Source organism: Bombus affinis, chromosome 2 (genome assembly GCF_024516045.1).
Source record: "Bombus affinis isolate iyBomAffi1 chromosome 2, iyBomAffi1.2, whole genome shotgun sequence".
In the NCBI taxonomy this organism is placed as follows: Eukaryota; Metazoa; Arthropoda; class Insecta; order Hymenoptera; family Apidae; genus Bombus; species Bombus affinis.
The window spans coordinates 9,931,612-9,956,979 of record NC_066345.1 but is presented as its reverse complement, the minus strand read 5'-3'; the positions used below and the strand labels follow the sequence as shown (position 1 = coordinate 9,956,979).

General features: G+C 47.3%; 2 protein-coding genes across 2 annotated transcripts in view; one reads left to right on the top strand and one right to left on the bottom strand.

Annotated features, from left to right (window-relative positions):
* The window catches only part of LOC126928919 (lysine-specific histone demethylase 1A), a 100,534-nt gene that overhangs the window by 46,549 nt on the left and 28,617 nt on the right, over positions 1-25,368 (bottom strand). The gene's annotated exons all lie outside the window — the stretch shown is intronic.
* On the top strand, positions 5,517-11,698 carry LOC126928907 (toll-like receptor Tollo). The gene has a single exon (XM_050744780.1). The coding sequence runs from the start codon at positions 6,183-6,185 to the stop codon at positions 9,897-9,899; it is 3,717 nt and encodes a 1,238-aa protein (XP_050600737.1). The 5' UTR covers positions 5,517-6,182; the 3' UTR covers positions 9,900-11,698.

Here is a 25,368-nt window from a genome sequence, read left to right as displayed (position 1 = left end):
AATACACGATGCACCACTGCGTCAGCCATTTATGAAAGTTATTCATCTCTTTCCGCCCTGTTCTCTTTATCAAACCTAATGATAAGTAGACACTCCGCGCAACTTCATCTTGCACTAGTTTTCTATCTCCTTTTTCCACTTTCCGGTATATCCTTTCCGTTTTTTTTTCTTTTTTTTTCGTTTCGAAACTACCGGTTTGCGCATTCGCAACGCGTATACTCTCCATCACCTTCCGTTCTTTCTCACGCGGTCTAAATTAAAATTATTCCACGGAATATGCCGCGGCAGCTATCGTTACGACCCATTGTTACCCGCGGAGAAGGCAATAAAGTGACTGGTAAAAAGTCGACGCGAGAGATAGAGAGCCGAGTACCGCGAACGATAAGAATGTAGGACGAAAGTCTAGCAGGTGATCGTCGTGGGCATTGCCTCGGGATTCGTGATTTCGTGTCAGGCTTCGGAACAATAAACAACGTCGCTCTGTTCCACACAGGACCGCAGAAGAAAAGTTCTCTACGAGGGAGTGAAAGTGCAGTCGACACGACGAGCATCCCGGCTCTGCGACCACATCCGCGATACCTGCTCTTAGCTCGGGATCACGAGCAGCGTTTCGCGGGATTTTGAAACGTTCGGGTTGCGATAATTTACGGCTAGAGTCGCGACTTAATTGCAGGATGCCAGCTCTGTCGTTTACGTGAAACACGCGAGATGATTACGTACAGTGGCTCGTAAAAGTATTTCAGCACTTGCTATGGAAAACTTTATGTGTGTTATATAAAACGTCGTGAAAATTCATTAATAATGCAACGAAACACGACTATCGTGATTATACTGGGAACTTCTGAAACAAATCTGAAGATGCATATGGAAATTACAAGTTATTTGAGTCTTTCAAAAGTCAAACCGATTAACGATACACGTTATTAACGTCTTAATCTCATTACGTAAGTACACGATTAATATTCAATTCCCGGGAAATAAATGGCGCTGTTAGCGAAATTTCAAAATGCTGCATGCAACGCATGTAACGTACCCATAAAAAATGCCTACAAATGTTCCAACACTTTGCTGGCCGACTGTATACGATACGTGAGAAAGTCTGAATTTTCATTCAAGTTACGTAAATCGCTCAATGACTTTCATCGAAAGGAACTAGCGAACGGCATAATTAACTTTTTCGTTTCTGCGCCATCAGTCTCCGAGCAGAGACCACCATCAAAGTAGCTCCATTTGCGAAGTCATTTCGCCCGAGACGTCTAATCACACTCCTCGTGCAAACATCTTTCAAACTTGCGCAGAAAATTTACGGAGAAACGACCGTTTAAATTTACTTAGAAAATCTTGTAACCGAGCCAAGCAATCAGGCTTCACCGTATCATCGTGAAGCATGTCAACCATATTTTTTCCTGTCACTTCCCATCGGAACTAACCATAAACGTCGACCAAATACCAGTGTATCCAACATACCGCGAGACTGATCGAAGGTATGCAATGTGTCCTTCGATACCAATGGAGACACGTCGATAGAAGTGTCCTCGTCAGACGATGATTCTCCGTATACGCGAAACACGTTCGCCTGCGTGTGGTCAACGCGCATTAGACTGGTACTAACCTTCGGCCAATGATTACTTTGACAAAACGACGGCGTAGAGCTTAAGCGGTTTCTATGCGAATTGGGTAACCGATCGAGCCGGGATACGTTCATTAAAAGCGTCGTCGATAAGGTCGGTTGATCAAGCCGGACAACTTGATTCTCGAACGACGCCAACGTCCAATATAAGACGGGACGTATTTCTCGTCGAATCACCGTGAAAGTTCCGTATTTTTCAATGTCTCCTTCTGTACGGTTATCTCGGAGAGTGTTCGGCTCTGACTGTCGTAGTTGCATTCCGGATTAATAAATTACGCGGTTCGAGAAGGCCAGGTGAATTATCGGTGAGCATCAGTCTTTATCAAACTGGTGAAGGGACGATCGGAATCCGGTAGTTTCGTGTAGCATTGTGCGCCACAATCCAGACGCGTTTGATCGATTTTCTTGTCGCTGGCTAATGAGCAGCGAGACAGTCAGGCTGGTTCGTGCCTCGGAAAAAAAGGAGAAATTTCGAGGCACAACATCGATTCGTGAACGATTTTGAGGTTAATTGCACGACTCGTTTAGAAGGGCCCTTACCTTCCACGAATATATATCTATAAGTCATTCTTTCTCAATCATCGCGTGTGCCTCGTGTTACCCGTATCGTAACTTCGATATACGGGGTGGTCTCGTGGGACACGCGTTCTCTCGCGTCGCACGTGGTCGCAAGAAACACGCAGTTTCCTTGAACGTATTGCAATTTCCTCTCTAAGGAGCGATCGCGTTTCACCCCAGGCGGTCAAAGAAAGCTTGTAAAACGTTCGGTGAAACCGCATCGCGATGAAGTCTCGTTGAAGAGATCGGTGGAGAAGCGTTTTATTTCGTCGACCGTTTAACCTCTCAGAAAAGGCACGATCGATCACGGCCGTCGATTTCCTGTATGCCGGAGAGAATTTCGTAACTGAAACTCAGCTGCCCTTAAACACGTTGAAAATCGAACAGGGAGGAGAGCAATCGAACGAGCCTTCGCGCCTCGTTTTTTATCAGAAGGGAAAGAGACGGTCCTAAGGGGAAGTCATGAGGGAGAACGAGAGAAGAAACGACAGAAGCAGGAGAGTGCTGCCTCTTCTCTTCCCTCTGAACCCATGAATTACACGCGGCCACCTTGGCCGGCTCGATAAGTGGACACCTTGTCAGGACTCGACCGGTATCCTATTTTTAAGGATGCTGTCAGGCCGGCCAGTTCGGTAACACCCTGTATACATCGGACCGAGGTTCGGTAGTTGATTAGATTTAAAAGAATGCCCCGTCACCTGCACCGTTGAAAGGAGACTAGGCCCAGGGGCGGGCTGGTGGGGCGTTCGAGCCGAAGGTAGGAGGGGAATGCAGGGGCCTCGGATAGAGGGGAACGAAGAAACGAAAAGGAGGGATGAGGGAAGGGCAGTCAGAGAGGGGAAAAGAGAGTGGGAGACGAACATGAGGCCCCAGCGATCACTGACCGCTTTCGCCGATCCCAGCCGCCAGCTAGCCACCTTTCAGCGGCGCAGCCATCGGGGCATCCTCCTTCTTAAGGCTCATTCACATCGCTTCGCTAATCAAACCCGACAGCCGGGAGGAAAAAAGTGGCGTTGGATCGCCGGTTCCCGGAGAAATCATGGGAATCCATTCTTTTCGTGGCTCCGACTCGCGAAGGATTGCGCAATACCCACTACCCTAAACGATTCCAAAGAATTATCGGCACCCGGACTGTAATTTTTGCGAACATCTCTTTCGTACCGTGTAACATCCGCAGTTGGGAAGGCGATTATTTGATTTTACGGTGCAATTAAGCGCACTTGAGAGGGCCACGTTCTTTTTCCTTCAGGAATTTTAGAACGATGATTTGACTATCTTTTCTTTTGCTTTTGGTATTCGCACGGCCTTCGTCCTTTACTTTGCAGGTAGACGCGGACTGTCGTCTACGAGGAAAGGTGCGACTTTTTCCTAGAAAAACACGGGGGCTTCCGTGTAAATGAGAGGCGACACGACGGGGAGAAAAAGAGAGGCGCCAAAATATTCGTCACACTTTCGCCGGTGAGATGTGTGATACGCGATTAATTCGCGAAACACCGGATACCCGATGACTAAAACGTAGGCCATCGACGATATTACCACGGCAGGAGAGACGACCGCTGCGGAAAGGTGAAATATTATACCGATTTAAGCCCGCGGCCTTGGTAAAGATCTTGTAATAAGGATCAATGAAACCGGACGATAAAATATACCCACTGCGAGATTCACTTCCACAGTACGATTTATTTCCCCCCGCTGCTATTAATGACAGTGAGCACTATCCGTTATTTCGTTGTAGCCACCCCGCAATTACGAGTCCTGTTCGACTCTCGTTTTCCCCCGTGGAATACCTGAAAGTACTTGATGTCGTACTTGACGAAGCTTTCGCAAGAGCTTCGATAAACCCTTTCCCAGAGGTTCGAAATAAAACGAGGCAAAGGACACACTGTAGGCTGGAACTGGAACGAATCAAGAGCGGACAACCAGCATTCATTTTACTAATGATACTTTTATTGGGCCAATGAAAATGATGTATCCTCTTATTTGAATTTCGATGAGTAAATCAACCGGTGGAACGACGACGTATTCGAGAGGGAAGCCTGCCAATGCTGGGCCCCTACTTTGGCCCAGGTAAAGGTAACAAATCACTTTTCAACGACGGGAGATGGAAGCTACCGAGCACTGTTTTCTGAAAGGAGGCGCACTTCTCTCTCTCTTTCTCTCTCTCTCGCTCTCTTCCTCTGTGGGCAACCACTTGACGTGTCCCTAACACACGATTCCTGACACAATGCGGCCGATCGTTTTACACTCAATGGGGACCCGGGAATGCGCGAATCCCAAACAGACCATAAAGCTAATAATGACGAAGCGGAAAACGCCCCGTGAAAGGAAAGTATTTCACTTGTTACTTTTACCAAAAGAGCCACACGCACCCCATTCAACGTAACACACGCTTCTCAACCCTTCCACATCTTTTGTCTCTTTATTTTTCTTTTCTTCGTCCTTCTTTTCTTATATACCACGTGGATGGTGTTCTTTTCTCTATAGTTCCATTATTTCTCGTTACTTGGACGATCATCGAAGATTTTACGAGATCCCCTGGGACGAAGTTCCCCCACGCTTCGAGGGATACTAATAAAAATACGCGCGCGCGTCTGCAATTCACGCGTAGCTTCCTCTCGAAATTAGTATCCACGACTAACTCTCGTTTATACTGGACAGGCAGGGAATTTTCAATTGCGCGAAAATCCTGCGTGATCCGGACGAAAGAACAATGTATCCCAGCGTGTAACACACATTCGATACACAGACAGCAGCCACTCGCGTAGATTATAAATCGACAGGTAGAGAAAGAGGCGCGCGCGAAAGCTGGCGCAAAAGAGAAAAGGAGAAGAGGGAAAAGGGAGACTAGTTGCAAAATACTAGCCGTGTGGACTCGCGACAACTGGAATGCGAATGGGAACGGGATTCGCACAAAGGCATTGAGCAAACATTCTTTTTCGAGGTTTCATTCGTCGTGACAGAATCGTAGAAACGATGTGAGAACAGATGACGGTGAGGCAAGGTTTCACGGACGAATCGAACTCGGCAATACGGCCGGCACAACGATAGAGAGAAAAAGACGAAAGGAAGAGCGAGAGAAGGAGGCAGGAGCCATGGGGAACACCAGGACGAGGAGGGGAACGAGGAGGATACGAAACGCGCGTGGAACGAGGTTCGAGCTAACAGAATCCCACAGAGTGGGACAAGGAAACGAAGTGGACGTGGTGGATGGAGGCTGCAGATGCTGAGGAGCCACTGTAAGGGCCCAGAGAGTGTACCTGTCTTGTTTTTATAGGCTTGCCAGAACGTCGGGCCCCGGCTACGGACGACGACGACGACGAAGAGGAGAGAAGGTGTAAAGGTGGGGGAAGGAAGGACAGCTGAGAGGGGAAGGGAGGCGAAGAGAAACAGGCAAGGGTAGGCGGAGGGGCAAGGGTAGCGGTGCCACTTCGGGCCTTACAACTTGCCAACCAGTCCTCGGAGAACCGTGGGTCTTACCGGAGCTGTATACACCGTGTATCAAACATCCGTGACTTTTCGTTCGTCGCTCAACGATTTTTATCCTCTGGTTCGACGAGTATATAGTATCGATAATCTCGGGAGGTCGGTGAACCCATGCGCGTCACGTTTCACACAGTGTGCCGACATCAACCAGCGATTCAGGATAAATACGCCTCTCGTGGTATTCTAGGATGAAATCTCCAGGATTATAAAGCTTACCGTACACCGCAAGGGGAACGTAAAAATATAAATATCTAGGAGAAATCTTAGATCGCGGAAGGTAAACGCGGCAAGTCTAGCAGCGTCCCTTATTATGCGAAGTCCCAGAAGAAAGGCGAAACACCAGGAGTGACATGGGTGATGTGAGGTAGAGATCGGTGGGTCCGTGACTTAAATGGATCGCGGCCGGTTTCGTGACAGATAGAGGAGGTCGCCGTGGGGACACTCTCTGTGAGCTCTCTCGCTTTTTCTCTCGAGAGAGATTTAATGGAAGATTAAGAGAACGGGCGGAAAGATGCGGGGCAGTCCTGCGTTCTTCGCCATATTACTGGGCACGATATTCGGTGTCCTCGGCGCGTCTCTCAGCAAAGCGCTCCGGTACAAAGCGCCGGATGAGTGCAAGTGGGTCGCGACCGGTGACACCGAGGATGATGTCTCGTTGGTCTGTCGCCTGAGAACGATCAACAGCGAGCTGGAGAACACCAACTTCAGCGTGATACAACCACAACATACGGTCCGTCTGCGGCTGGAATGCAGCGACGCGTTGTTCTACCAGAGCTCGCTGAGCGCCGGCAGCTTCAGGCCGTTGGTCGAGCTGCGCGAGCTGGTAATCGAGTATTGCAAGATCGGTAACCTGTCGGACGACGCGTTCAAAGGGTTGAAGGAGTTGCGTAATTTGACCGTGAGGACGCACAACACCGACTGGTCGGCGATGGCACTGGACGTGTCGGCCGGAGCGTTCACGGACGAGTTGAGGCAATTGGAGAAATTGGATCTCGGCGAGAATAACATGTGGAGTATACCAGAGGGTGCGCTGTGTCCCCTGGTTAATCTGGAAATTTTAAACTTGACGAGAAATCGATTGCGCGAGGTGACGAGCTTTCGGTTCAATGGAGCATCCAGGTGTTTGTCGAACTTGAAGGAATTGGATTTAAGTAACAACAGCATCGAATCACTGCCGACCGCCGCGTTCTCCGGTTTAACGCGGCTGCACAGTCTCGACCTCCGATGCAACGCCATCAGTTTCATGGCGGACCGCGCGTTCGAAGGCTTCTCCTCGTTAGCCATCTTGAGGCTCGCGGACAATCGGCTCGCTAGCTTGCCACCCGAACTCTTCAGCGACGCGAGGAATATTCAGGAGATTCACTTGAGGAACAACACGTTGAACGTGTTACCGCCCGGTTTGTTCAGTGAACTGACACAGTTGTTGGTGCTCGATCTTTCTCATAACGAGTTAACCGCAGAGTGGGTGAACGCGGCAACTTTCAGTGGTTTGGTACGTTTAGTGGTGCTCGATCTATCTAACAATCGTATCGCTCGACTAGATCCGACCGTGTTTCGCGACCTGTACAGCTTACAGATTCTCCGGTTACAGGAGAATCTCCTGGAAACTCTACCGGAGAACACGTTCTCCGCGCTCTATAATCTTCACACCCTGTTGCTCAGCTATAATTTGCTAACTGTTATCGACGCGACCACGCTCAGCGGTCTTTACGTGCTGAATCTGCTTTCCTTGGACAACAACAGGCTGCACACGATCCACCCCAGCTCCCTGAGAAACGCCTCGTCCCTGCAAGAGTTTCACCTGAACCGTAACCAGCTTAAGTCCGTTCCGGACGCGCTGAAAGCCACTCCCCTTCTGCGAACCCTCGACCTCGGCGAGAATCTCATTTCGGAGATACCGACTGGCACGTTCGACCACGTGGCCCAGCTTTACGGGCTTCGATTAACCGAAAATCATATTGGGAATCTTACCAAAGGTGTTTTCGATCGTATCAAGGAGCTCAAGATATTAAATCTCGCGATGAATCGTATACAGTACATCGAACCCGGCACTTTCGACGAGAATCTCAACCTCCAAGCGATCCGTTTGGACGGTAATCAACTGACGGACATCGCCGGCCTTTTCACCAATCTGCCGAATCTCGTCTGGCTCAACGTCAGCGACAATAAACTCAGATGGTTCGACTACGCGATGATACCAACCGGATTGCAATGGCTCGACATCCACTCGAATGAGATACGAGAGCTGGGCAACTACTTCGAGATCGAGAGCCAGTTACAGCTGAGCATCTTCGACGCGAGCGAGAACAAGCTCACCGAGATCACCGGAAACGCGATACCAATGAGCGTGGAGAGGCTCTACCTCAACGACAACCAGATCTCCAAGGTGCAGAGTTATTCGTTTTTCAAGAAGCCCAACCTGACGACGGTCGAGTTAAAAGGAAACCAGATACGTAACTTGGAACCGTACGCGTTGCGTATCAGCGCCGTGCCACCGGAAAAACCGCTACCAGAATTTTACATCGGCGACAACCAGTACCTGTGCGATTGTACCATGGAGTGGTTGCAACGCGTCAATAGACAGAACCAGACTCGAGTGCAACCGCGAGTCATGGATCTGGAGAGTATTTACTGCAAACTTCTGTACGATCGAGAGCACGCGTTCGTACCTTTGGTCGAGGCATCTCACTCGCAGTTTCTCTGCAAATACGATACCCACTGCTTCGCCCTGTGCCACTGTTGCGACTTTGACGCCTGCGACTGCGAGATGACGTGCCCTTTGAACTGCACGTGTTACCACGATCAATCGTGGTCTGCGAATGTAGTGGACTGTTCGAATGGCGGGCACGTAAGCAAGTTGCCCGAACAGATACCGATGGACGCGACGCGGCTCTATTTGGACGGGAACGACCTGCGCGGGGTGTCCAGTCACGCTTTTATCGGTCGTAAGAAGCTCAAAGTGCTGTTTCTCAATTCCTCCAACATCGAGATCGTGCAAAATCGATCGTTCAACGGTCTCAGAGACTTGGAGGACCTTCACCTGCAAGACAACAAGATTCGAGAGCTGAAGGGACACGAATTCGAAGGACTGGACGCTCTGAAACTTCTCTACTTGCATCGCAATCGTATCGTATCGATAGGCAACGACACCTTCTCTTCTCTTCGATCGTTACGCATTCTTCGATTGGAGAGCAATCGGCTGACGACTCTAGCCGTGTGGACGTTACCCGGTTCTATCGAAATCAGTTTGTCTGGAAATCCATGGTCCTGTGAGTGTGACTATCTTCAAAGTTACCGCGAGTGGATCCGCGAGCCGAACGTTCGCGTGACGGACGCGTCCGCGTTGCGCTGCGTGTACAACGTGACGGAGTTCGAGGCGTTCGGTAACGAGGTGTTCGCAGACAACGAGTTCGGGTTCTCCGTGGCGAACAACGATCGCGAGAAAAGCAACGATAGCGTGTGTACGGGAGCTAGTAGCATCGACAACGACGTACACCGCAACTATACCAAGACCATCATCGAGAAACAAGTGCTACAGGACTATCTTCCACTTTTAGTTGCTACGTTAGTTGGCTCTCTATTGGTAGTCCTCCTCTGTATGTTGGGATTCGTGTTCCGTCAAGAACTTCGCGTATGGTTCCACTCGAGATTCGGTGTGAGGATATTCTATCGAAACCACGAAGTGGATCGGGACGATCGAGACAAACTGTTCGACGCTTTCGTCAGTTACAGTTCTAAAGACGAGGCGTTTGTTGCCGAGGAATTGGCGCCTGTCTTAGAGATGGGGAATCCTTCCTATAAATTGTGTCTGCACTACCGGGACTTTCCTGTCGGAAGCTTCATAGCAGACACCATAGTCCAAGCGGTGGAATCCTCGAGAAGAACCATAATGGTCCTGTCCGAAAACTTCATCAAGTCCGAGTGGTGTCGGTTTGATTTCAAATCGGCGCACCATCAAGTATTGCGTGATCGAAGACGCCGACTGATCCTGGTGCTAGTGGGCGATGTTCATCAGCGGGACCTCGACCCAGACATTAGGCTATACCTGAAGACGAACACGTACTTGCAGTGGGGCGACAAGCTATTCTGGGAGAAACTTCGGTTCGCGTTGCCGGACGTACCGAACAATCAGAGGACCACGCAAAGGACGAGGCAGCCGCCGCCGGTCCGACGGCAGCACAACAACAGGACATCGAACGGATCGCGTACTGTCTCCGTGCACATATGAGCTCTCTGTGGTTTCGTTCTCTAGTGTTCGTGCGTTCGTGTGAATGTGTATATGCATGGATAGCCGCGTTCGTATGCGTTATTCTTCCGGTGGACTGTGGGAGTGGGCGTCGCCACGAATTCAAACGGGGCGCGAGCGAAGAAAAGGGAGAAGGAAGTTGAGATATATCGGTGCGCGACTTCGCCACAGTGCGTTTACCTATGGTGCAATACGGTGGCATATAGGATGTGCGTATAGAGTGTAAATACTTCGTGAATGTCTATCTGTATAAATGTTTAAAAAAAGAATGAGAAACGTAATTATAAACGAAGGAAAGGAACGAAGTGCGTCGATGAGGAATCGGAGAGTGTGTGCTGTTGTAAATAGAGAGAAAAGAAAATGGTGAAGAAACGGAGAATAAGAAAAAAGAGAAGGAGGAAGGGGAAGAGGAAAAGAGAGAGAGAATGTGTGATTATAATATTTAAGGTGCTTCCCTCGTGATTACGGGGATATACGAGACTTAGCGTCCCAGTGTCTGTACATTGCAGCGAAGTCAGTGAGTTTGCTAGATAGCCTAAAGTCGTTGTAAATACGTTCCCGTCTTCTGCGTCTACTAAGACTGTTCCCCGATTGATCAAGCTCACGGTTAATTTAGGGTTAACAGTGCGTGAAAGATCTCGTCGGATGAGAGATACTCTCGCGTACCGTCAACGTGTGTATTCTCCGGCATACACACCGCGGCACATGGAGCTATACTCACGGCGTGCCATGTGGATTTACCTTTATTAAGAGCCTGCGCGCGTCATATCGTACGAAGGATAATCGAAATGCGAGAATCTGTGGAATACATCTCGGTCCTTGTCGAACGATACGCTTCAACTTCGATTCGTGGGATCGAATGGATAATTCGAACGATCGCGAGAAAAAGAAATAAATCATCGACGTGTAATCATTTCGTGCCCGTAAATTGTCGATCGTGAACGGTTCGAAAACGATTTCAAGTCGAAAATCCTCGAATAAAATCTCGCGCAAGCGATCGTAAATTGGCGATCGACGAGTTTCGAGTCGCTCTGTGTCGTTCGAGTTTCCAACCAGGGCACGTTCACCTAGCCGAGCTGACACAGTGATACCACTTCCTCCTCTAATCGTAGCGTTAATGCAATGTGTATTTAATTGTACTTAGACCGGCAAACTTCATTCCCAGCTACGAGACAGCTTTGCGCGTTACGGCGGTAAAAGCTGACGCGTGGGCGATTTCTTTTTTGTATCTTCTATCTTTTGTAAAGTATTAATGCGTGCAAACTCTATACATATCTTATTTATTTCGTCCGGAAACGTTGAACGGGAGGCGTCGCGTGGTTTCTTGCGTACGTCGTTCGAATCGAAGAAAATCGCGTGCCACGCGAGGTCTCTGCTTGAATTCGACGGTCCGCCTTTGTTTTATTTTTTTTTTTCTTTCATTCCTTTGTAGATGTTATCCGTGCTCGAACGTCATTCGACTAGGCTCCAAGAGCGAGGTACATTAAATTCCGTAGAAGAAAGGTCGATGTTTTTCATTGAAAACCTGCGGCGGTCGGATTCAAAAAGGTGCGCGTCACGCAAGAAAACTAAAGCAAAATCCGCTATAAATAATTCAAACACAATGTACAAACGTAAAACAATCTCCTTCAGCTTTCCTCGCAAGCGACTCCTCTGTGTTTTATTCTTCTTTTCTGTCCACTTGCAAACTATTCTCGACGACGTGAAAGATAACATTAGAATAAAAACCTGTGACTGAAAACAATAAAATGCTCTATTTTTATGTTTTTAACACCTTCTTATTTTCTGTGTTATTCTTGCAGACCCGTTTCCCTGCGATCGACGGCGTTTCGTTCGACCAATTCATATTTTAAACGCACCTCTTAAATGACAATCATTGAATATTTGCTCTCGCCGCGGTACAACAAAGCCGTAAACGTACGCAAACTTCCGGTTTTCGAGAAGAAAGAGAAAATTTCACTACGAAACAATACCTTATGCTAATCGAGTCACGTCTGTTTACACTGTCATCACGTTTCGTTACCGTTACATCAACGGAATAAGTAATGGCCGCCTCATTGTAATAGAAATCAGATAGTTTGGTAAAAGACCGTACGGACGGCGTTCCTCGTTCCGGAGTCTTTGATCGTTCTCATTACAAAGGCGAATGGGAAATGAATAGAAGTAAGAGAGACACCGCTTCTCAATGACATAATTGATTTCTCACCGTAATACCCGAGTTCAACGATACGAACAATAGTAGGCAATTGAAAGAGACATTCTAAACATTTTCACGGTAAATTTATCTTCGTTAATATGTAAAGTCCCTCTGACCTTATATTATTTTGTATTTTGGGACCTTAGTATTCATGATCATCGCCATTCGATTCGGCCGAAGAAATAGCACTGACCGGAAAATTTAGTTCGCGTCCGCCACCCTGAGCATTTACATAAAGCAGAAACTTGTATGTTCTCGATCGATCCTCGTAATTAAATTAAACGAGCTCCTAGGAAATTTTCTTTTCCAGTTAGCCACGGTTTAGTATCGATGAATTGGCAATGATGTATCAACACTGAATTAACGTAGATAGAGTTAATCTTCGTGCAAGCAATCGGGTTAATTTCTAATGATTAATTACGGATATAAATTTCCTTAGCAATATTTTATGCTGGACACATTTACATTTTCCACGTTCAAGACTGCATTGTTTCGCGTCTTCAAAGTACAAATTTCAGCACAAGATTTTTAGTAGCGAACCTTCAAATATATTTGTTGGACAACTTAAATACAATTTTAGGCAATTGTGACAGTTTCTCCACTCGTTCTTGCTGCTTTTTTTATACTAAGAAATGAAATTTCGATTGTCCCAACACCAAGAAAAAAGACATTTTTATAACATATTTATAATCGAGAACAGCGTGCATGAATAAATATATTGAAATAAAATTATTAAAAACTGTACTTGGTTATAAGAAGAGTAACTAACAATTTCAGGGATATATAAAAATAAATCTATTTAATAGAACGCGAGAGGTGCCCAGTTGCCTATCAAGCGTGAACATTTTGGTTGCCTGTACAAGTGTCAAAATAAATTTTCTATATTACAGCGGACAAAAGCAACGTGTAACAAGCGTAACAGTATGTAGGTGGATTGTTTCGAAATTTTTACCCGCAGCTATCAGCTGAAAGATCAGGAGAACAATTTAATAGAACGAACATGGAAGGAATCGATAGATCGGCCGAAATGCCAGGGACTCGATGTCGGTCGGCGAGATTTCAGCCGCGCGGAATGCAATTCGCATTGATATGTAACCGTGTCGGGTAGTAGAGCTATCGCTGTCTATGATTGCGCGTAATCTGCGTGTAATCAAGGCGCGAGAATCGGCCGGCAATTCCACCGATGCGCAACAGATATGACGCAAAGCTGCCACGATGTTATGAGTAACGCGAATATGTGTCACGGCGCGGCAAACGCGATTACACGAATTATGGAAGACGCGAAACGATCTCACACACCCTTGCGTTGCGGTTTTACTTAATGCCCTCCGGAATTCTCATTACGCGTTAATAATTGCCACGCTCGGACCAAGAAAACAGTGTCTGGGTAATCCAGCAGTGTGCACGCGAAATTGGCTGAGAAAGTTTCAGTATTTGCTTGGATATTTGTCTTGTGAGAATTTAATCGCGTAGAATAAAGTACAGTACGATTTAAATGTGGTAACATGGAGATTCAATGCTTGAAACAAATTATCAGCCTTCTATAACAGGATTCTTCTTCGTGCATGGGAAAAAGATCACGATAGAATCTTGATTATCAGAACACCGATTAATGGAATATTCATGGATGCTTTCTTGTAGAAAAATGTCCGGACGCAAGAACAGAAATTGAAGAAAATAATCTTCTCTAGTATTAAGAGGTGTGCCATGCTATGTAGAGCATGAATAATCGAGATTCTGCTGTTCCACTGGTTACAATTTTTCTCTTGGTTTTATGGAAGATTTAAGAATCACTGTTACGATTAAACTTCTTGACGATAAAGCGGCAATACAAAGATGAAACGAAATAATTTCTAAAAAAATGCGTAACTTTGAAGTAACATGGCGTTGTTGTACGTAGAGGGTTAAAGGAATTCAACCTAATCTTAAATGCCGTGCATTCCTTTACTTTAATAGAAGTAAGCCTAAAAATTTTTGCCAGACTCGAGAAACAGGTTTCCGATTAAATTCATTCGTCGAAACACCTCAGTCCAACTACAAAGCAAGAGAGACCCCCACGCGAAAGTAACGTCAGGGACACTTAGCATACGCGTGCGACACGGAGACACAACTACTAAAATATGAATTGCAAATGCCGCGTATAAATTTGACCTGGAGTGATCGAGTCGTGTATCTTTAGTCGGATGCTTAGAAACGTATTTACTCGGTTCAATTACTTCCCTTATCAGAGTATTAAGTATTTACGGCTGACGTTGGGCTACTCTGGATGGAAAATAGCTCTTTCTCTTTATCAAAACACCTAACACGGTTGAATCCCCACCGCCATTACCTCGCTACTGCCCGTCCGCTGATCCTGTTCGGCCACTTTTGTAATTAACAAGCCCTTAACAACATATCACGAAGCAGTGCTGCGCATCGTTTCAGCTTCCAACGTTGAAAGGATCGCTAGGCCGGGACTCACGGAGCTATAATTTCACGGGGCGTGGAAAAATCGGCGATATCGCGCAACCTGTTGCGACTACCGTGCGCGAAAAAAAGAATCACGGAGAATTATGAGAGCGAATTGAAACCACTGGGCTGGTCGGTTTAGACACATCGATCGTGCGTTGTTGGTCGATCGTGTAGCAGATCGATCGAAGTAGAGGCCGATACGAGCTGTAAAAAACCAATGCAACGAGGAACATGATTAAGAACATGCGCTAGAACTGGAGGGTGGAGCCGAAGCCAAAGGGCGCGATGGACATTTCGTTGAATATTCAAGCTGCCGGCGAGCAGAAAAAACGTGACCAGTGATTTTTAGACTCTTGGCTGTGTATACCGGTTACCGCTGCTCTTTGCAAAGCCAAATGCCGCCTTTGATCGAGGTATAAACTGAACGAGCATCAAGACTGAATCCCTCCGATATGTGGAATTTGATTGGTTAGGTACTTTCGTCGCTGCTATCCATTTCGAATATTAGATTTGGAGAGAACGAGTTTACGAGTTGCGGAAATATCCGCGGGTTAGTTCTCCTACGTACTGTCATTCAGTCGGTCGATTCTTTCGCGGAACCGGTCTTGTTTTTAGAGAAAAGTTCCGCACGACCGATATTCAGCCTGCGGAACGCTATTTGGAATATTAAACTCTCTACGAAAGAGTCTGAGGTATATGGGAAACTAAAAATCCGAGATAGGTCAAATATTTCGATCAAACGTTCCAATTCCAAATAACAATCCGTTAGCGTTCACGCGAAACAACGGATAGACGGACATACAGTTTCAAATACGCATATATCTGACAAAGGAAACCGATTAGACGATAAAAATACGAAGAGAAGAAGAACGTGAAAAAGGGAGAGACGAGAGAGGAGACGCGATAGTCGTAAAGCTCGTGCACAGGCTGTGCGTTAGAAGTCCGCTGTTCGGAAAAAACTAACAAACACGACGCGAACGAGGGGATGCGAAAGGAGAAAACGAGCGAACGCGTAAGGATATCCGCGGTCCGTCGTGCCGAGGAAGCGAACTCGCCGCGGAGAATAAACCATAATGGCGAAGCATAAAGCTAAAAGATCGTGGCGTAGGAAACAATGAATTAGGGACGATAAAATACGGGTAGAAGAGAGAAAGAAGAAAGGAAGGGAAGAAGGGATGAGGGAAGAAGGTAGCCGCTTATTCTTCGAACATTTCTTTCGTCGGTTCGCTCGTTCGTTTAGCAGCTCGCTAACTCGCTCGCTAGCAGCGAGTTAAGCAGCCAGGAGAATGCAGCTCGCATGCCTGCCAACCTTCTTCCCTCCCCCGTGCCAAGGCTAGAGTGGTCCGATGCTTTATGCAGTATAACGGAATTTCTGTTTGCACTATCTGCCGGCAACGGCACACGCGAGAGAAGACTGGTGCTCCACCGTCGTGGCCGAGGCCATGTTAGGAAGAGGAGGCCGATTGTGATTCGTGGCTCAGATTAAGACCAATGAGCGGAAGGCATCGTTAGTCGAAATCGTCCCCCCACAGTTGCATCGATGCATCCGAGAGATAGCCGTTGCCCCTTTTTGCCATAGCAAATGGAGGATTCGTGCGGTCTTTTGTAAAACGGAGTAGACCGATTAGAGGGCCCGGGACACACGCTCCGTGTGTTTCGCCAAGGGGATCACGGTTTAACGCGTGCGACATGCGAGACTTGGTTTCCTTCCACTTTTCTACTTTCTTCTCTGTTCCTCTTCTCTCGTTTTTTCGTTTTCTCGTTTTCCTTTTAAAATTTTACCTCGGCTTTGTTGGAGAAGCTCGGAAAGAACTTGGAGGGATAATTATTCGGAGGAAAAAAGATACTAAACGATTTCGTGGGATTTTTGAAAGACAACTACGAAGCCACGGAGAGGAGGGAGGACGTTTAATCGAAAGCGGAATTCGTGCGGAGCAGTCCCTCTCGAAGAATCGTATCTTCAATTACAAGCGACATCGGCACGTGAACTTTATATTCGCGTGTACGATTGCGTGTACGCGACTGTTGCCGCGTAGTTTAGTTATCGCGATTGAGAATTTAGTGTCCGGCTCGCATTGTCTCGCGGAGCGAATGCATATTTCACACGTGCGCTATCCGCCGCGCGCTGCCCGCCGTCGCGTAGCCGTCGAGGCTTGCTGATTATGCGACCAAGGTACAGTCGGTTACACCGCCATATCCCTCTTGCATATACATCGTCGCGATGGAACCGGGGGACCGGTGCTGGCGCGCCAGCTACGGGTAACATCATAATAACTCGTAGAAATGATTTTGCAGCCTTTGTAAAGGAACTTTCGAATAGCCGGCCGAGTAGAAACGCCGACGTTAATCCGGCTACGTCGCAACGATCGTCGAGGCGGTATTAATTACGACCCTTACGACCGACCGGCTCGCCGACTACGAAGGAAAGTCCGAGGCAACAGCCGGAGGAACGGAAACCAGATGTAACGGCGGAATTTTTCTCTCGAGTAACGAGAGATGGAAAAAACGAACAAGTAGAAAAAGACAGACAACCCCAGTATATTTGAACAGCATTAACCGAGGCACGAAAGGTAGAAAGTTGCACAAAGTTCATCGGAAACAAAGAAGGTTATTCCAAGAAAACGTTCCGCTGCGAGCGATTCCGCTAGAACAGCAAGGGAGATCTCTCTTCTCTTCGAAAGGATAGATCATCGGATGGATCCAGGAACGGCAGAAGCATCACAGTTGGTATCAACGTTCGGTCGCTTCTTATATAAGTATGTATGAGACGACTCGTTTGTGACGGGTACCACGGCGACTAAATCGACTTTTAACGAACCGAGATAAATGTTCGATAATTCGATTTATTAAGGGAGCATCGTCACAGCTATGGGCAAATATTATTATACACGAGATCGAAAAAGGTGGATCCCTGACTGTCCGTCTGCGAGCCATCCACTGACACACAACCGGAAGAAAACGTACACCATGGGACTCGAGCGTCTCTCGATCGATTACAAAGCAGTTTCGCGGAACATTGAATCGGATCCAGCCTCTACAGGGTTCGAGAGGTCGAAAATACAAGTTGCAGAGGACCGGTGACTTTAATCAACTCTTTGCAAGCGCAGCTTCTACTCGGGAACGAGTCGCGGGGCGTGTCGACTCTCTGATCCTTCTTTATCCTCGTTTTTCTACCGTTTCTCCGTCTCTGTTCCACGCTGGGGGCTACGAGCTGGCCCCGGAGACTTCGCTCATAATAATACCATGGGACCCCGTTGACACGCCTCGTCTCTGGTTAAAGCCGGCCAACGGAGCAACGGGGTTGAACATTTTTTTTCAGCCGCATCTCATCCCGATCGTTAAGCACGCTTATCAGCGGATGAGCCGATAATGAGCCCGTTCCCGGACCGTCCGCATTTTAAATTAATCAGACGAAATTACTCGCCGCAGCTCGCCTCGCGAAACTTTATTATTGCTCCGTCAATTATTTATGCGTAATTAACCGGTAACGAGAGCGAGCTTTTATTACCGCTGCTATCTTATTGCCGGACGATCGGCCCACTCGTGCTTTTCCCTTTGTGTAAAATGACAAGTCAATCTTGAAAGTATAAGATTGACGTTTGAGATGCTCGGAAGTTACGCTCATTAACCATGTAATTTGAAAAGTAGAGAAAAGCTATGATGCTTGTGAACATTATTCTTTAACTATTATCTTGGAGATTGTTAAGTTTGCGCACCGCAAAATGATGCTTTATGGGGTTACTTATTCCGCTCAAATACCTTTCGAATGATCGAAATAAATCATTTCACTGGTTAAAATGAAATTGTTCTTTTGGATGCGGTATCAAACTAGTTAGCAGCGAAGAAGGCTCTGTATTGAAAAAGAAGGGCAAAAGATAGAGAAATAAAATGTAAATCTAAGACGAAAGATTCAGTGAGTTTGATGTTAGGAAGTTAAGAAACGTTTCGAATATGAGACCGCCTCCAAAACCGAATTAATTGCTTCAATTAGAATAAATCAGCGATCCTAATGAAATAAGCAATACTTCACATTTTTTGATAGGGCTGTTTAGAACGTTCGAGCCTCGTAAAAAGCCATAAAACTGCCCGCTTTTTCGGTCCGCCAAGGAGTGGTCCCGAATTTATGATCGGCAATATATCTGTCCCAAACTTCCATAAATTGGCCCGCGCGGGAAACCGAGGAATTAAATTGACCCACGAAGGGTTACAATGCGCTCTGCGTTCCAACGAGCTTCGTATCAAGCGGGAAAACTCTGTTCGAAAGCGGCAACCCTGTACGCCTAAAGACCAAAGGGTGGCAGAGCACCCAACGCTCGTAAGAAATAGTAGGCGAAACAAGGGGACGGAAAGTGTGACACAAAAACACATAGACACGCGACTGCGGTCATCGAGGGAACATCTGCCGACGAAGAAAGTGCGCGCAGCTGCGAGTGATCGAAATTCCCGAAGCATACCTCTACCGTGGCATCGCGCAATGGCTGGCCAAAAAATTATGGAAATCTTCCATGGCGGTAGTCGTCTTTTATCTACAACAAAATTTATAGAAAGTCATCGTTGATTCCGGGCATGTATAACTCCTTGTAACTTCCCTCGCGAGAACCGAGAATTAAGTTATACAATGATCGAGATAAGTAGAACTCTGGCCAATGATTAATACCCGCGTTTACGCGGCCTGAATTTATCGGTCGGCGTCGTTCTCTGCCATTCCACGGCTGTAATTTCTCCTCTCCGTGAGTTCACGGTTCGTAAGGACGCGGGCAGGCGCCCGTGAGCGCACGCGCGCGAGAGCAACGAGCGTTTGGCTTCTCGTGGAGAACAGTCACGGCCGATGTAGCAGACTATTTTTCTGACCAACGTACATACTTATGTACATCCACTTTGTGAAAAAAGGAAACGCGAAAACTGGAGGTCGAGATAGGACTGGACCCTAAGAGGGAAGCTTTCATTGGAAACGAAGGAAACGAAGTACGGTGGTTCGCGATAACCAGAAACATTAACAGTAAATCCAACCGCGCGCGATTAAACTGTTACAATTACTACAGATAACGTATTCAGCCGGCTTAATGGCTGCCGCATACTCTTTCTACGTTATACAGAAAGAATCGTGGACTCCCTCTACTCGCGCTCACAAGCTCTGGTCGTTTCGCAAAAATTACAACTCATTACCGCTACTTATGCGCCGTATATTTTAGACGACCGTCCACCGCGTATCTCCGCGCCACCAAGAATTTTCAATTAGCAATTAAGCGTTCGAGACTCGAACTATCGCCTCTGCATTCCCGACGGTCCACCGAAAACGCTCGACAAGTCCACTCGACAGCGTTTTCGAACCGATCCTTTATCTATTAACTTATCGTTCCTCCGATCTTTCTTTCTCCTCTCTCTGTTTCTCCCTTTTCCTTTCTGTTACACACTGTGTACTCTCTCTCTCTTCTTTCCTTCTCTGACTTTACGCCATATATGTCATCGAGCTAGAACGTCGAATACCGATCGAGCCGATCCCGCGGAGCCCGGTAGCATCCACGGCCGAGCGGTTCGACAGAGGAACACTCTTCTTCACGAGTAGGTAGGTATTCGTCTGGTTGCATGCTCGCATGCCTCGGTTGCTCGGTTGCCCAGTTGCTCCTTCGGGCACCAAAGCAGGCGTGGTGGGGACGGTTAGCGCCCTTCCACCATCCTTCCAACGGGCTATGACAAGAAACGTGCTCTCTGTCTTCTGTGCCCTCGAGTTTTCGTCCTGCTCGGGAACGTTGTCCTCTTGGTGCCGCGGAAAGCCAAGCGAGAGAGTCGAGTCGAGGAGTTGGCTTACGAGTCGAATCGAGTCCGGCTATCGTCCTTTAGGGCCGGTTTACAGGCGCATAAGCCGCGATAGTAATTAAACGAGCCCACTTAAGGCTAATGCACGGGGACGCGCGACTCCATCCTTTCCACGATTCCACCAGTTTTTTTAATTAACAGCCGCTGCTAACTTCAGCGAATGGACACGTTCAAGTGAGACGTAATTAATTTAACGCGAATACCGATCGAAAGATTCGGTTTGCATGTGTGTTATAAAACGTGGCAGCCTGTTCAAAATACGAAACATCGAGAAAAGTTGTAGAGAGATGGAAACGTAAAATCGAACGGCGAATATGTGAAGGTAATAAAGAATCGTACTTGAGCCCAATTGAATAATACAACGGAACAGCGGTGCATATTTCAAAGGCACGGAGGAACTTCTTAATAACACGAAGAAACGAATCAATCCAGCCCAGCGACGATACGTGCATAATGCAATTCCCTGACTTGCATTTCTTTCGCCGGTAAGCGACGCCGAGAGTAGACGCGGAGTAGCTCGGGCGAACGTCGATATCGAAAGACGTAAAGGAATAATTCAGCGCCTCCTCAGCTGCTGCTTCTCCGCGTTCCTTGTGTATCCCTCGTTCAACTTTTCTTTCCCGGAGCGTCCTGTCTCCGGGCTAATACCATTTATCCGGTAATATCGTGAAAAAGTATTTCAGCCGGAGCACGCTCTCGCGGGTCGCTCCTTGTGCTCCTCCAGACGGGGACACGGCTTCCTCTGTCAAGCGCACCGACCAGGAAAAACTCCATCTTGTCGAGTTCCGTTCGCGGAAGAAACCGGCGAACAGTCGACTGATGGAAGAAGAACAAGCTCGAAAGAAACGGACGAGGGAACGCGATGCGGCAGGCGGTTGTAAAAGAAATGGAAACGCAAGATCGCCCGCAGTGAAGACGTCGTATCGAGCGAGCCTCGCTTCTCCAGTTCCTCGAATTGGTAAAAGATCGCGCAGCAACGAATTCGATGAAGATTCTTTAAGTGAAAGAACACATCCATGAGAGGAAGATCAGGAACGAGAGAGTCGAGAATATCTTCGTGGGATGCAGATGAGAAAGAGAAAGAGCGGCCACGGTTACACGAAGGAAAAGAGGAGGCCGGTGTATCCGGTATTTGAGCCGAAGGTGTTGCGTGCAACTTAACAAGCTAACGACGCCGTGCGAGTGCGATTTTCTTTCCTATCAACCTCAATCTACTTCTTGCTGTTTCGCTCGCTCTTTCGTTGCTTCCCACCCTCGCACCGTGCTGCCCTCTTCTTTCTCCCCCTCATTCTTTTTTTTCATCCGTCTCCCTTCTCTTTCTCTCTCCCTATTATCCTCCGCACAACCGGCGATCGTTTCATCTCCCTTCGTGACCGTGCTTCTCACCCTTCCTCTCGTTCTTTACGTAATTCTCGCCGCGTGTCCTTCTCCCTCTTTCGCCCCTTCCTCTGCCACGAACGGGCACACAGACCGCCTGCAACTCTCCGTTGTTTTACGTAGCCTTTTCAGGGTGAAAAAGTCCACGAAGTGCATACCATCGCGACTCCCGTGTTACGGAACGCTGCTGTTGTCAGCGCAACTATGCTAGATTAACTCGAACCCGCTAATAAGTCGCATTCTCTCCAAGCCCCTCTCACGTGGTTCGAGTTTCTCACAAATGAACACTGAATTATTCACAATCGCGTGCTACTTGCTGCTCCTGATGAAGATAATTGATGTCTGACTGTGTGTGGATGAATATGCGGATGGATACCGCGAACCAACGAACGGGATTCGCCACAATTTCGCGAAAATTTACCATTTCGATGATTACACGCTGTCGAGGATGTTATTAACAGATGGTTACGGAGCCCGATTTCGATTAATTATTATCCGACCGGTCGACGTATATGCCTTTAACGTACACGAGCACGGACAGCGACCGGTTGTAAATTATTCTTCTGCCGCGGTTACGATGCGTCTTTCGTCGTCTCATCGGCGCACAAGCCCCGGGAAAACTGCTTCCGCTTGTCGTTGCCATTTTTACACGCGAGCCAACGCGAACGTTGCCGTACACGTACACGTGTACGTAATTGCAATTCTATCGTGAGTCCCCGTTGAAAGGCTAGACGAATAGACCGGCAGAGAATTCTGAATTATTTACCAACCCGATCCTGAGATTCTTTATACGATCCACCGGTTTGACCAAACTGGTGATAAGAAGATACGAAAAACGAGACACGGACGGATAAGGGAACGGGCAAACGGGAATCCCAGTGTCGCGCAACATTTTTACGGTCAAGAACGTACGGCCAGCCCGTGTAACGAACGCCAAAAACCAACTTGGTCCCCCTGCCTCGAGAAGCTCACGCGATACGTATCTCGTTTATGAGTAATCGTAGAGTGGCGAGTGGTTGGATTATGAATGAGTTTCCGTTCACCGGCCCGTGTAACTATACATCAACGCGTTAATTACGCAAACGAAATGTGTATTATGCGAGTGTCAACGATTCACGCGGCGTGTATATGCGCGTATCGACCTGTCCTTCCTCGAACCCGAGAATCAAGGTCTTCCTCGCGACTTTCGCGTTACGTGTGTCGAGCAGTGATTCGCAATACCTCGGGTTAAACCTTAAGGGCACGCTCGTAAACCAAGAAACAGCTCTCAAGAACTTGAAAGGGAGCTCGAATGCGAAAAGACGAGAACAGAGGCGGATTTTCGAGGTCTACGATTAGAGAGAATCGTATCTAATAGGAAACTTCGTTGGAACCGTTTAAATCAATCGAGAGCGCGTTATCCAGCTATACACTTAGCGTGCGAATAAAAATGCAGCGCGGTAATTCAACGCGATAACGAAGCACGGAACGTGGAGAGGCCGACCTCTGCGAACGGCACGGGCCTAACAACGCAACGTGCAAACAAATCCAGCAACCTGTCTTCCTGGATTTCGCCGAGATAACGTGGCAGCTTGATGCGAAAGTCGAGGCGAACAGCTGCTTCCAGCTGGTTCTACCGACATGATTACGCGTTACCATTTGAACGAAGAAAAGGGAACACTTTGAGAAGTTTAAAGACTCTCGTAACGTGTACTTTTGTACAGGCTACTTTTTATAATCAGAAACGTGCTGTCGACTGATTCATTGCCTCGTAGAAGTCTGGTATTCGATAAGATATAAATTACGCTACTAAAGATCTCTAGATGAGTTTCTCGGAAGACAAAATTGTGCCACTTTGTGCAAATTTCGCAATTCCATTATCTGGATACGTGATTGAACTTCTCGAAGAAATTAGTTTTACTTCCATGAGTTTACTTATCGCAAGAAAATCACATAAGTAGATTCCAAGGAAATTAAAAAATTGTAACATTCAACAGATTTTTCTTTCTTTTTTTATTATGTAATTAAACGACTGATGCTTCTAACAAGCTTGGCTACGTAAAAGTTTAATAAGTACACGGCGGATATTTATGCAATTTAATATTCTTAGAATGAAAGCTAAACGGCAATTTCTTTCGCCTATCAGAACAAGTACCTTACATAAATTTTTGCATTTCATAGTTCCCCATAAATGCATAAAGATCGCTAGTTATAGCGCTGTGATCTATTCGTGAGAAACGTATCGCGAATATCAAGCAGAATCTCGGAATCTGGGTATTCGGGGTAATAACATAGGATCCCGGATAAAATGAAAAGACGAGGCAAAAGTGAGCACCACTGGGCGCGAACTTGGGGAGAATATGGGCGCCCGATGGTGGGAATACACGTGCACAACGATGCTGCACGAAAATTCATATCCAGCGTGGCAGGCGTGCAGCGTATAAAGGCGAGCCACGACCGTCGAAATATATTTGCGCATACATTTTTCCCTTCGCGGTTATACAATCCGGGAGAGGAAAAAAATGGACATACACCGTCACCACCCCCTAACCCCCACGCCATCCCGCCTCGGCCAATTCGAAAGAAAGGGATCGTCTCGGACTTGAAATAAACGTACGAGCTTTCAAATACATTATCGAGTGAATTCTTGTTTATGGCATTGCAAAAGGTGGGACACCGAGCGGATATCATTTACTCGCTCGCGGGTCGGATACGTTCCTCTCCCGCTACGTCGACGATATAAACACGCGCGCCGGAGGAGCCACAGAGAAATTTGTTCGCCGGCCACGAGAAGCAGGAGGAATCGAGGGGAACACGCGTCGTGAATAATAAGCACGATATTATTACGAGCAACAAATAAACATTTGCCGACGCGACTTCGATATTTCACGCTGAGGTGCAAAGAATTAAAGAGAGTGAAAGAGGAGAAGCGGAATATGCTCGGTTAAGAAATCGAGTACAAAACGTTAAGCCGCTGCGTAACTTTAACACGATGGAGGATCGAACGACTCGTGACTAGATCCGCATCTTTAGAGCTCTTAATACGCGTGACGGGCACAGCCGTTTTTATTCCGCGCTCCACAATGCCACTGTCCACCGTGATACCGTTATAAGTTGCTGGAAACGATCTGGTTCGACGCGAGAATACTCACGAGAGAGCTCATGGGAAACGAGCGCAGTGCAATCTACTTCCGTTTAGGTTTAGAAATATCCCGACCAACAGTTTCTTCTCTCTTTTCCTCTCGTTCCATCTTGAGTCGGCTGTCTGGCCCCTTTAGCAATACACCGTATTCGTCGGGACGATAATTAATACGTCGAGCCCACGCGGTAACCATCTATTTATATTCCAGCAGGCATTAACGTCGCGCTGATGGACGGACGCGTGCGCCGCCATTGACTATTGGCATCGTAATTGTGAGTTACTGTTAATCCTTTAACCTTTCTCTACTTTCCCCAGCGAGGAAGAATAACCTGTCGTCGATTTGAGATTCATGAACGATGACGCTTAGCCGTGACTGTCGGGCCGACGTATTGTTGCAGAAGAAACATTGTAGAGCTCCGGAGATTAACAGTACGAGCGAGCTTGCGCAAATGGAATAGCTTAGCGGGAAAATCGCTTTCGAATGCGAA

What these genes read in the sequence shown, in the direction of transcription:
- LOC126928907 (XM_050744780.1), top strand. Translation starts at nt 6,183, where the DNA reads ATGCGGGGCAGTCCTGCGTTCTTCGCCATATTACTGGGCACGATATTC.